Below are 13,804 nucleotides of genomic sequence, written 5' to 3'. Positions count from 1 at the left end.
GTCACTCTTTCAACTGTTACCACCGTTCGTATCTCGGACGACCGCGCCGCCTGAACCCCCTTCCCCCTCGCTCCACTCTTCGATCTGGGTATCAATGCCGCCCCACGCGGCGCCGTCTCCTTCCTCGGCGATGGCGGAGATGCTGCCGCCTCCCTCTGCTCACAAAACCCCCACCGCCCCTGCTTCCATTTTCTCCCTGAATCTACCCAACAGAAGTGAAGCCGCCGCCATTAGCAGCAAGCCTCCGCGTCCACCGCCTCCGATGTCCTCTTCTGAAGTTCCGAAGCTATGGAATCCCAGGTGGCGGTTCTGTGGCGGTTGATGGCGAAGGGTTGGAGAAGAGCGAGCAGAAATTTATTTGGATTCTGAGAGATGCAGACAAGGGCGACATCTTCGCCGGAGATCCCGTAAGAGATGACAATGGCGGTGGAGAAGAGAGAGAGAGGAGTGGGACCCACTAGAAATTTAAAAAAAAATTAAAGAAAACGGCGTTCAGGCGCCGTTTAACGGAGGGACTTATTTGCACCCTTCTTTCGGGAGTTCAGGGAGGTCAACGCGCTTTGACCGAGTATGGGGGCTAAAGGCTCTAGGGGGTGTAGTTCAGGGGCTAATCTGCACCTTTGCCCTTTATTAAATAACAACAATAAGTAAATACTCCCTCCGTCCCACTTCAATTGGCACACTTTCTTAAAATAGTATGTGGTCTCTACTTTCTCTACTATACTCACATAAAATAAGTGGACTCTACCTACTTTACACTCTTAACTCTTTATTCTTAATATCCGTGCCTAACTCAAAAGTGCCAATTGAAGTGGAACGGAAGGAATAATTCTAAATACGACGTGTGGTTAAAATTCTATGTTAATCGGAAAAAAAATGTTCCAAAATAATGTCATAGAAGAACTGTGAGCATGCACTTCTTAATCAAATGGTTGCATGACCAAACAAGTCATTTTATGAAATTGACTTGAACCTATTTTACAACCATTATTAAATTTAGATTATATATAAAAAGAAAACAAATTAGAAACCTATAAAAATCCTTGTAAGCACAATGAGACAGACTAATGACCGAGCATTATTAAAACCTCTTTAGAAAAAATCAGGAATGTCAATTGGGCCAATCCATCGGGTTCCGAGTTATTCGGGTGCGGATTAATCGGGTTGAAAAAGAGTCGGGTTAAAAACTTTTAATTCTAACCCTAAATATTCGGGTTTCGGGCTAGCCCATCGGGTTAGTCTTGCTCAAAATTTTATTTTTCAAAAATTAACTAATATATTTCTCTTAACAATATTATATTTGTAATAAATAAATACATGTATAATTTATAAATAAGTAAAATTTCAACATCAACTTGCATAATAAGGATATAAAAATGCAACATTTTGGGCATCGTCATGTATGAGATAGTAGTTGATAGTAATATTTATTTACTGGTTGGGGGTCTACCTAACCCCTCACTCTTAGGTGTTTTATATATATATATATAATAAGTATCATTTTTTAATTTCTATATCTAAATATTTTATGCTAAGTATAGTATTAAAAATACAGAATGAGACTTTATAATATTTTATCATTTTATCAATTTTTATATCTAAATATTTTATGTTAAGTATTCGAATTTCGGGCAAGCTCATCGGGTTAGTCGGGCCAACTCTATCAGGTGTCGGGCTATTCGGTTATGGGCTAGTCATGTTGTAATTTTTATCGGATTGAAAATTTTCAACCTTAAACCCTCTTGAATTGACAGGTTAATCGGGTCAGCCCACGGATTTCAAGCTGAATTGACATCCCTAGAAAAAACTCGATAAGAAGAACCTAAAGAGAAAAAAAAAGAGTAATCGTCTAACCAGAACAAGCCGAGCCCAAAGGCACAAGAAAACCAACAAACCAAACGAATGAATGGATTTTGAGCTTCGGACTAATCATCACCCAAAATTTGCCATTCCAAATTAAACAAACAGGGCAATAATAATAACGAAACGAAACCTGAAGCTTCGAACTAATCATCACCCCAAGTTTTGCCCCATCATTATTAAACCCGGGATGAGCGAGCAAAGACAAAACACAGAATGCTTCACAACCCCAGACCCCAGCGCACCGAAGATCTGTACAAAAAGTTGTGAAGCCATAGAAGAGATAACACGCCAATCAAACCAACACCAGCCAAAAACACCGCACGTTGCAAGCAACCCCAAAACCTATTTTTCAACCATACTACAACAATATAATGGACATGGAAAACAAATAATTATGAGCAAAACATTACCTTCAACTTTTCTAATTCTCTTTAAAAATAATTTTCGAACGGAATGTAGTTTTCAGGTTCTAATGAAACGTAGTTCTCAAAACATTACCTTCAATATAATGTAATTTTTCGAATTCGATGATGCAATAAGTAATAAACACACTTTCTTTTCTAAGGGAACCACTTAAATTTTACTTGAGTTTGTGACTTTTAGGGCTTGAACCCTTACTCTCTTTCATTGAGACTAAAAGAAATTAATAACATCACTCAATCATGTTGCTAACAAGTAACACCATACGCAAACATGTGAGAACAAAATCACAAAATATATTCAAACGGAGTACTAAATTTTGTTATTATCAAATATTGGATCGTGATAGACGAATTTGCATGATTTGGGATAATTACATCGAAAACTATTAATCGAAGACCATAAAACGTCATGCACTTGATGAAAGCCCACAAATTCTAAGTGCATGAGGCTCCAAAACATACACAGAAAATCATCAACAGTTGATATTCCAGTCAAATCGCCGTCGTCATACCAAGTAAGAGGACATGAGGTTCCAACTAATTTTCATGTGGGAAGGCATGGGGGCAATGAAACGGAGGATATCACGTTCCTCGGGATCCACGCCACTTTTTCTTGATTGCCAATTGTGAAGCTCAATAAACTTAGCAATGTTGGGCAGTACCATCTCCCTGCAATGCAAATGCAGACGTGGCACTTTAGATAAGACACTACCTTTGTGGACGTCCAGACCCTCAGGCCTCCGCATTTTGTAAGGTTCTCCCGTCGTGGCCTCGTAGTCCACCCTAGGCAGTTGCTTCCATCTGCTATGAACAAACCAACCGTATTTGTAGTCACCTACAATTGGAGTGCCAAGAGCTTCGGCACAATGAACTCGTAGCTGTAGAAAACAATGGGCCAAATGAGACATAAAAGAAAAACTACAATGTTAGATATGTTCAGAAACTTCAACCAGACATAAAATGCTCTTCCAAAAATAGTGCCCCGATTTACACATGTCAAAGTTGTGAATGGTCAGGATTAGGTTGCTATTGGAGACGGTATGAAATGAAGAATATCTGTATTAGCAAGCCTAGTTCATTCTAACAGTTTGATATGACGGTAAATACCCCTTTGTAGAATGCAAATATGTGCATGTGTGTGTATATGAAGCCATTGCAGATAAAACCATTTGAGTGTTGGACCTATTTCAAATGAAATACCGATATAATCAAACATCAAGAAAAAAATTATGAACCTGATGTTTGCAGTTTGTACGGGGACGCAGTTCAATCCATGAACATCCATTGATAATAGGACCAAGTACACGATATTCAGTAATTGCTTCTTGGGAAGCTTCTAATCCTGAATTATGAGCTAACATGACCCTCGCAGTTTTCCCATCGTTAAGAAGAACCTGAAATCAACAATATCCAATGAGTATGCCAGAACCAGATATCAGGATGCTACAGTAACTTCTGGAGATACCTTTGTCAACGGGGCGCAAATTAAGCCTTCTTTTTGCTTGGGTGAACCGATGACCAATGCCCAATATCTCTGATAGGTGGTATCACAAGCATCATTCCATTCCTTAAAATACCCAAAAGAAGAGGAAATCACAGCTAACCAAAAATCAAAAGTGTTTGATGAGTCAGGTAGCCCTTGCAATGAGATGGTATAAAAAATAACCAGCCACTTGTCTATTACATGATTGGCAATTCCAACAAAGATTTAAGCACCTTAGAAAAGGACATTGTCTTCTTCGTATCACTGAACAACCACTGAAGATAGGAAATGCTTTCCTTAGTTCTTCCCATTAGGAGGAGACCACTACTCTCTCTGTCAAGTCGACATACCTAAATTACAGGTTCAATATGGATCAGAAAATTCAAAGGAATAATAGAGGTATTTATATAGTAGATTAAAAGAAGAAACTGTTAAGCTGATTTGAATGAGGAGATATGAACATATGTCACAAGAGGGTAATAATAAAATCCAATTCATAGTTTGCAGCTCACCAACTTAGGACCCTCATCATAGTTGTATGATAACGATGCAGCAGCCAAGGCGTCCATGCTGTTGTGAATTGTCACAGGCCCCTGTTTAACATAATGCATTAGCAACTCAAAGGGAATAACATAGTATAATAAGCAAAAACAGCATATTTTAAAAGAATGTCAATGATGCTAACCTTTACAGGCAGGTTAGGGGGTTTATTTAACACTAGTATAGCAGAGTCCTGAAATTGAAATAACAAAAAGGATATTATTATGAACATGATCGCGATACGACTTTTACCAACAAGATTGTTAAGAGTAAGTTGGCTTCATGGACCATCTTATATTTATATGAAGTTTGAATCATCTTTTGCTTGAGCAGCAGGATGACATTAGGATCTCTCAGTGATTCTGCTCCCTCCCCATGACCATGAGTTGGTGGGATGGAAAAACAGCAGATCATATCAAAGCATCTGGGTTTATTATATTGCATTGACAGGCTGAACCAAATAAGATACCATAGGTCCATAACAATAGGTTCCTACATCTTTTTGAAAAACAGATAGGAATAACTCGTTCTTATTTACCAAGCAGGCAAGCATACCTTGTACATCACAAGTCTCCGTATGTATTCGATCTCATCAGCATTTGGATTCAGTGTTGCACTTGGTATAACATCAAACCTTTTAGAGACTTTACTTTCAGCAACAGATACTGGGACGTGAACTCTAGCACCCACCTCCATGATGTCATTAGGTCTAATCTGCCCATAACCATTTCAAATACAAAAGAAGTAATTTCAATATTAAGTAGAGTTTACGTATTTAGAATTCATCTTCGAAAAACTCTTTGGGCTTATACGTGCATCTGCTAAAAGTTTAATAAGTAATAACCTTCTTCGTGGACATCACTTGTCCTTCATAGCATCTTGACAGACCTCTTGTACTCTGCACCTGTTAAATCCCATAACACAGTCACCAATTTCAATGTTCTTCACGTATAAAAGGAAATTTTATTTTTTATTACAGTAATAATAGAAAAAGGCCCAAACAAGAAGAGAAGACTAGGATTCACAATATTGCACACGCTTGTCATAACTTTTCTCATTTCAATATCTACACCAACTCTTTGAACTATTCCAAATTGTTTATAGAGTTTATGGATAATTGGGAAAGTGGGAATTGTACATCAAGGACCATGGTAATGGCAATAATTTTGGTCATTCTCGAAGTGGATAATATTACATAGAACACTCGTGCAGGTCCAACACCAATACAAAATAATACTTATTATATTTCTTTTTGAGGAAGACAAAATAATAGTGTATTATATGAATTTCAGATCATCTGAAACAACATTTTTGAATAATATATTTTTATATAGAGAAGAAAACAAGGGGGAAAGTAAGAGCACAATTGAGTAATAATGTCATAAAAGGAAAAACAAAAGACTACACTGAGAAGGAAGCAGCAAAAGGAGACTGAGAGACAAGATACATACTAGGCCTTCATTAAAATGCTTCTGAATGACCAATGGAGGGATTTCATTGAAGTAATATCTGAGCCAGCTTATGGCAGTGACATATGCAGCCGATGTTGAGTTCCTCCCAGGTAAAGGGTGGCCTGGAAATGGGGGCAAAGACAGCAGCTGCCGTGGTTTTGGACCCTCTTTTGGGAGGCCCAAGTGAACTATGTTATTTGATACTCGAATTACAGGGGAGTAAACAGGTGGTGGTGGACGGATCTTTGACTGTTGCTTATGCTTGAATACTGATAAGGCTTCACGGCTTAAGAGCTTCTTCCGCATAATCTGGAGGATAGATGTGTTCTGAACTCGAATGAAATAATTCAACAATTATTTTGAGTTATTCTGAAAATCAATTTATTTTTGTTGGAGGAACATCCATCCTTTATTTTGAAAGACAGATAATAGGTATAATTTGATCTCAGTTTAGATGTTTTTAATTTCAACGAAATTCACATATTTCTGATAAATGTGTTTCTTGCCCTTCACTTTGTAATTCATGGTCTATATATTTTTCTTGATCCATATTTCTCCACTGTGAAACTTTTGTTGTACCTTTCAATGTTAATATATGTGCCACTCTAAAAAAATGAAAAGGCTTTATTACTAAAAGTAAGAAGGGACAACGGGTCCCAAAGTAGAAATAAGAAACAAAAACACTAAAGCAAAAAACTCCATTCTATAACAATGAGTGATACTAGGAAGCTAAGAAGCATGGGGACGGATGCGTAATACGGATACGATACGGTACGGGGACGTAAATACGTCATTTTTCCAAAAATCAAGATACAATACGTCAAAAATACGTTTTAGTTTTTTTTTTTAAATATATTTTATATATATATTATAAATTCATAGTTCACCAAGAATATAAGTAAAACACTACTAATTCATCATCGTCTTTCTCCTCCTCTTCCTCTTCCCCTGTGGGATGTGGTAGAAGAAGATGTAGAACTAGAATTTGTAGTATTCATGGCTGCCAATTCAAATAAACCCACTGCCCAATTCAAAATGCCCACCGCCCAAACCAACGAATTGAAATAAACCCACTGCCCAATTCAAAAAAATACCCACGCCACTGCCAATTCGAAATTAAACTTCAATCCAACAAAACCCAAAGCCAATTTCAGCCAATCTTCATACATACCCACTGCCCAAGCCAAATAAAAGAGATTAGAGCAATACCTTTAGGTGTTAAGGTGGCGCGACTGCTCCAAGCGCACAGGGCGGCGCAACGGCGACGGCGGGGTGGCCCAGGGCGGCGCGACGGCGAGCGGCGGGGTGGCGCAGGGGTGGGTCAGAGAGGAGAAGAGGGGAGAACGTTAATTGTAAGTGTGGGTGGAAGAGTTTAAGAGGTTAGAAGCGTATTTTTAAGAGAAAAATGGAGGCTATGAATAAAATTACCAAAAGAAAAAAGACAAAAAAGAAAAGAAAAGATTTTAATGGGTTGATAAATTGAGCTTGCTTACTTAATTAATTAGGCTAATTTATTTATGTTATGCCTTTATTCCTTTATTCCCTTCTAACCAAGTGAACTGATGGGCTTATTTATATACTTTTTTTTATAAAATGATGGCTCTTAAAAATATAAGAAACTTTGAGAAATTTGAGATAAGAAAAATTTACGTTTATTTTTTATTATGGTGAATAATATAGTTACAAATAATTTAACATTTAGAGTTAAAGAAAAGGAGAATGAAGGTTGTTGGTGGAGAAAGATATACGTAGTGTGAATAAAATAAAGTGTATATAGTTAGAAAAATATTGAGAAAAATAAAAATGTGTAGAGAGATAATTTTTTATTTATTTATCATTTTTTCAAATTTCAAATTTTCCATAAAGAATTGTTAAATCAACTTAATAAAAAAATGCTAAACCAATATATTTTTAATCAACTTAATAAAAAATGCTAAACCAAATTTGGGGTGGAATTAAATCTACCCACATCAATAAAATGTCTTGCAAAACTACCCACTTTGAAAGTCAAAGCCGAAAAGTACACTTGATGGTGATGGGTTGCTTGGTTTTTTGTAAAAGTTCTTACACTTTTCTTACACAAGTACAATTGTGTAAGAAAATGTGTAAGATAGGTAGTTAAAAATGCACAAAACCAGATAAATGTGCAATTATTGTAAGATGATTGACGTATAATGCCCTAAGTTTGAAAATAATGAAGGTAAGTTTGTGTATAATAAAACAGTAATACGGGGATGTAAAAAATTGTACTTTAAGTATATTTGGAAACAAAAAAAAATTCTGAACCTAATGTATACATTATCCGCCAGTAAACAATAGCCGCTCTCAATAGCCGCCTGGTTTTTTATCCTGGCGGCTATTTTTTACTGGCGGATAATATATACATTAGGTTCAGAATTTTTTTTTGTTTCCAAATATACTTAAAGTACAATTTTTTACATCCTCCTATTACTTTTTTATTATACACAAACTTACCTTAATTTTGTATTTTTTTTTTAAAATATATTCTATGAAGTAGAAATACATAATAGGCTTGTATTTAGACAAATTTGGATCATAGTGGTGTAATAAGTCTCGAATTTTTGATTTTATTTTATTTAACATGAATTAATATAGCCTAACACATAAAATAATAGAAAATGTTGGATAAAAAAAATATATAATCATATATTATGAAATACTCCCTCCGTCCACGAAATGAGTACCCATATTTCCTTTTTCGTCCGTCCACGAAATGAGTACCCATTTCCCTTTTTAGCAAGTGTACCCCACACATCTCTTTAATTAATACACTCAAAAAGTGGGACCCTTAAACTATTCACACTACATTCCATACATTTCTTAAAACCCGTGCCGTCCACAAATGGGTACTCATTTCGTGGACGGAGGGAGTAGTAAAATATTATAGAGCCTACCACATACGTATCCGCCAGTAATTCGTATCCTCTAGAATTAGCCGCTTGAAAGAAACCCTAAGCGGCTACTTCTAGCGGATACTTTTTACTGGCGGATAGTAGTACCATGTCATTTATAACTGGTTTTTATATCACAATATATATAAATTTTATTTATTAGAGTTCATATTAATGGTTGTTGTATTTTTTTCAATTTTGAAGAGCTAAAGCTAATTCAATTGTGATTGGACAATTCAACCGGCAACTCTAGTATGGGAATCTATAGGCTTTGCAGAAAATTGTAATTCACGGGTATTGGAATAGAGCGGGCACGGCTTTTGTGGGATTTCTTTGACCACATTGAAGATTTGATATGGTCGAAATCTTGGGTAGGGCCCATTAGGGTAATTTTTTATGTTAAATTAGGGTAGAATTTTTGAGAAGCAGCCGCACCATCATTTGTTCAAGCGGATACTGAATTTTTTCGTGTGAGAGTGAGAAGCAACCGCTGTTTCATTTTTTCAAACGAGGAGTTCATTCGGTCTTTCTTCAAATCCATTCACGCCATGGCTTCTTCTTCAAACTAAGTAAGTATACTACATTTTTAAGTATTATTTGGTATATGTTCGGCCAAGTAAGTTTATTTGTTATTTGTTTTGTATATGTTAGATATATTTATATGTTAAGAATCTATATGTTTTGTATATGTTTCGAATTTTGTATATTTTTAAGTAAGTATATGTTTTGTATGTTTCGAATTTTTATATGTTTTGTATATGGGTGAATTTTTATGTTATAATCATTATGTTAGAATTTATATGTTTTTATGTTAGAATTTATATGTTTCGAATTTTTATATGTTTTGTATAGTATTGAATTTTGATTTAGATATAGTATTTGTTAGATTTATTTATATGTTTCGTATATGTTAGATATAGTGTAGTTGAGTGCTGTTACAAGTTTGAGTATAGTTTCAGTGTTGTTAGAATTTTTATTTAGTTGAAGCATATTTAAATATATTTAATCGTCTATTTAGATCATTAGGTTAATTTTACTGTATTACGCATAAAATAATAACGTTTTTTGGGTTATTCAGAATTTAAAAATTGATAACATACTAATAAAAACATATAGAACCATAATTACCTAATATCCGCCAGTAATTAATTTTTTTAAGAAGTAGCCGCCGGGTTTGAAAAAACCCGGCGGCTACTTCTTAAAAAAATTAATTACTGGCGGATACTTGTTTATTGTTGTTCTATATTGTTTTATTTATGTTTCGAGTAATTTAATAGTTAATTATGCATTATTATTAGTTGATGTTTGTTAATTCATTATGTTTTGTAAATTGAGTTATTTTTTGTATTGAATAGGTCCGTTATTCGAGGCCCGAGCAAATCAATCGTCCAACAGTTGAGATCAGTACGTACAACAATATTAGTTACCTATCGACAGTAGTCTCGAGACTAAACGAAATTGGCGGTTTTGCACTGGAGAATACGTTCAGGCAGGGGTGCTTTGGGATGATGTTGGATTGGCAGCCGGGCCAGAAGTGCAATGCTGCATTGCACCATATTGTCTCTCGTCATCTTAAGATCACGAGAGACGATGAGGATGATGAGATCTCCTTCTACATCAACGGGAGGAACGTTGAGTTTACTCCGAGAGATTTCGCTCTCGTGACAGGATTGTCCTTTGGGGATGATCCTTTTGACCCCGAGGCTGAGCACGATCTGAGCGAGCCTCAGACATTTAGACAATTTTGCCGCTCTCAGCAGGTGTCAGTGCGGGACCTGGCGGATATATATTTCAACACCGTCAATCCAGTGGTTGACCCCGACGGCGGGTTGTACCTCCGTGTGGCCCACTTGTTGGTGCTACACGCATTTGTATTAGGAGTGGACGTGCGACGACCCTTGCAGTCCTGGACTTGGAAGCTGGTGGATGATTTGATGGCCTTTTCCAGATTTCCTTGGGGATCGTGCGCGTATAGGAGCTTGAACTACAGGTTGAAGCACAGCACAATCAAAAAGGATTGTAAAAAGTATCACTTCTACGGTCCTTCTTGGGCCCTATTCATTTGGGGTCTTGAGAAAATTCCCGAATTGGGCCCGTCCATAGCCATATGCAATGCGGGGGTTTACCCTAGATTTCGGAGGTGGACGTTCGTGAAGACCAAGTTCGATGGGTTACAGAGTTTTTTTGAGTCTCCGGTAATAATTTAGTTGTTTATTTGTTAATATTATTTTATTTTATGAATATTAATGTTTAACTACATTTTTTTTGTTTCTAGGATAACGGGATATGGGAGATGATCCCCAATGCGTACGAGGCCACGACATCTTACTGGCTATCGGTGGCAGGCGTCAATGCCGGGATAGGGGTTCGAGTACCAGAGCCGGGAGTCTTTGGTCATAGGCAGCCTCGGGCGCGCTACACTGGTGGGGACCACAACGAGGATGCTCCTCAGCATCAACCTCGGTGTCGCAGTATGAGACAGGATACTGGCAAGCGCCCTAGGGGACAACTAGTGGACACCTCATCGAGCAGCAGCCATCACGATCAGAGCATTGGGGGCGATCACCCCGTTGATTCTGGTCGAAGGTCTCACAGTCACAGAGCCCCGAGGCCTAGGCACGAGGATGCTCCTGCACCATCACAGTGGAGCGAGGAGGATTGGCAGCGCATGCAGCACATGATGCGCGAGAGTGAGGAACGGGTAGCGAGGACCGTGGAGGACAGCCTGTTCAGGAGGATTAAGAATTGGTTCGAGGACAAGTTCGATGCTATGCGTTGCCGATGCTCGCATAGCACTGATGTTCACGTGCCCAGACCTGCTCCACGATCTCACTCTGACAGAAGACGCGAGCCCCAACCCGAGCCCGACTCCGATCCGGCGCAGCCTACATCCTCAAAGGCCCCATCGCATCACCGATCCCCTGCACATGAGTCTCCTGCACGAGAGGTGGGACAGACTACTGGTGATGCCATGCACACCCCGCAGTGGCAGCATGATCCGTTTGGTGGCCCGACTAGTTTTGGGCATGTGCAGACTCCGCACATGGGTACGAGGCAAATGCCCACATTTGAGGCGTCCAGTTCTTATGGTGGGCCACGCTACTCGTGGGCTGAGCCGGGCACGAGTTCAGCATACCATTTTGAGCCGGCCCGTTCTTCGGCTCCGATCCTGACTCAAGATGAGATGCACGAGTATTGGAAGCAGTTTAGTGGGGTATGTTGTCGTTGCATTAAATTTACAAGTCATTTAATTTAAATTATGTCAACATTGTTTAACTTGCGTTGTTTTAAGTGAATTATAGGGAGTTTCTGAGGCAGTTTCTGAGGCAGTAGCTGCTGTTCCCCTCAGTATTTGTGCACCAGAGGTTCCACGCAAAAGTCGCCGAGAACGGAACCCGTCGGCTGCACTTCGATCACCGTACGTGCACAGCGCCGTGCCGAGACCCGTCGACTCACAGTATGTCGACGGGTTTGAGCGTATGATGGAAGCTGGCCGCCGTGGACACTACCAGACGATGACGGTGGCAGAGAGCGAGCACCCTCTCCCGTATAAGTTTTGGACCACTATGTAAAACACGAGGACCGACCTCTCGTCCAATGTTGGTTAATTTATGAATCAGTTGTTATCATGTAAGTCTGGTCACTTATTACTAACATTTAAGTACGTGCAGGCTGTTGATATGTACATGATGACGATGAGATCGAGGTTGATGAGGGGTGATGACTTGATAGACGGTGTTGATGCGAGGACCACTATCATATTGGATACAGAATTATTCGTAAGCATTTAATTAAATATTATGTTGTTATAATCAAATATGCTTTTAATATAATGTTTAATTGCTGCAGAAATATTTCGATGATGAATTCACGGAGTTGCTAAAATCGTGGCGCACTATGTTTCCCTCGAAGGCAGAAGGACGGCTTGCGAAGTCCGACGCAGTTTTTACTTCGTGGGAACCGCATCCCGAGAAGATGTATCTGGTGCATGGGCATGGGATATCTTCGACTCATGGCTCATGGTTCCATGCCACAACGGTACACATATATATCTACAGTATAAATATGTTGGAGTAGTTTATTTTTTATTTCCTCTTCACCAATTGCATTTGCGTGTGCAGCTCATTTTGCCTATATATGTGTGTCGACGTTACATTACATGCCGAGTGGATTTGCTGGGGGGGATTTGCGACATCTTCGATTCGCAGTTGTTCAAGACCCTGCCGCAGCCGCGCTTCGATGTGATCGCCGCCCTATATCCGCTGCAGTGCATGTTGGGTAAGTTGCTTGACGTGTCCCAGTGGTTCGAAAGGACCACGATTGTCCATAACCCGTTGGAAAACCTCTCATGGCGAAGGTTGAAAATCCAATATGCCGACGAGAATGAGCAGTTTCAGCAGCCAGATCAATGCAGCTCCGGTGTTTTTGCGTGCATGTATGTGGAGCGTCTGATATCAGGCTCGCCGAGCCTTGCGTGGGGCAATGGGCACGCCGCTGACTATAGGCGCAAGATAGGCAGTAGCATCTATGAGTTTTGCATCCCCGCATCGAAATAGATTATGTATTTATACATTTAAATGATAATTATGCAAATGACGTTTTGATTAGAGGTTGGAGTATCTGTTTGAGTATGTTTCTATGATTTTCCACTTGCACCCTAGATAAAATTATGAAATAAGATGATTTACTACAGTAGCCGCCAGTAAATCATTATCCGCTATCAGTAGCCGCTTGAAAAAATGTCAGCGGCTAATGACGGCGGGTAATGAATTTCTGGCGGCTACTTGTAAATTTCATCTTATTTGATAGTTTAATGCATAACCAAGCTATCTCTGGGTATTTTATGCTATTAACTAGACTTTTATATAAAACATTGTTCACTTCTCCAAAGTCTCATTCATAATTTCAACTCATAATTGTTAAGACATGTCCATGTTGGTCATTACTAAAAGCGTGTGTTTTCTGCTTCAAATATTTCAAATCAGGCAGCACAACAGCTTCTAAAACATAGAAAACCCGCTAATTGTCTAAGTATCCGCCAGTAAATACATATCCGCGCCCAGTAGCCGCGGATGTTTTTTTTGGGTGGCTACTAGTGCTAAACGCTGAATTACTGGCGGATAATGAGCATTC

The 13,804-nt window shown here is 38.8% G+C and overlaps 2 protein-coding genes across 6 annotated transcripts in view; both read right to left on the bottom strand.

Annotated features, from left to right (window-relative positions):
• Positions 1 to 13,804, bottom strand: part of LOC131021689 (crossover junction endonuclease EME1B-like) — a 45,744-nt gene that overhangs the window by 17,686 nt on the left and 14,254 nt on the right. The gene's annotated exons all lie outside the window — the stretch shown is intronic.
• LOC131021691 (RNA pseudouridine synthase 3, mitochondrial) lies at positions 2,581 to 7,160 on the bottom strand. 5 transcript variants are annotated; one of them, XM_057950945.1, is made up of 10 exons: positions 6,969 to 7,160; positions 5,760 to 6,068; positions 5,153 to 5,212; positions 4,864 to 5,022; positions 4,454 to 4,501; positions 4,281 to 4,361; positions 4,002 to 4,118; positions 3,751 to 3,852; positions 3,521 to 3,679; positions 2,581 to 3,163 (listed from the first exon to the last, which is right to left on the bottom strand). In XM_057950945.1, exons 2-10 carry the CDS (start codon positions 6,063 to 6,065, stop codon positions 2,792 to 2,794), a joined length of 1,404 nt encoding a protein of 467 aa, XP_057806928.1. In that variant the 5' UTR covers positions 6,066 to 6,068; positions 6,969 to 7,160; the 3' UTR covers positions 2,581 to 2,791. The 5 variants fall into 5 exon arrangements, with proteins under 5 accessions (XP_057806928.1, XP_057806927.1, XP_057806929.1 ...); XM_057950944.1 differs by having other exon boundaries at positions 5,760 to 6,683; positions 6,863 to 7,159; XM_057950946.1 differs by having other exon boundaries at positions 5,760 to 6,759; positions 6,969 to 7,159.

Source organism: Salvia miltiorrhiza, chromosome 4, assembly GCF_028751815.1.
Source record: "Salvia miltiorrhiza cultivar Shanhuang (shh) chromosome 4, IMPLAD_Smil_shh, whole genome shotgun sequence".
Classification (NCBI taxonomy): Eukaryota; Viridiplantae; Streptophyta; class Magnoliopsida; order Lamiales; family Lamiaceae; genus Salvia; species Salvia miltiorrhiza.
This window is presented reverse-complemented; position numbering and strand designations above follow the sequence as displayed.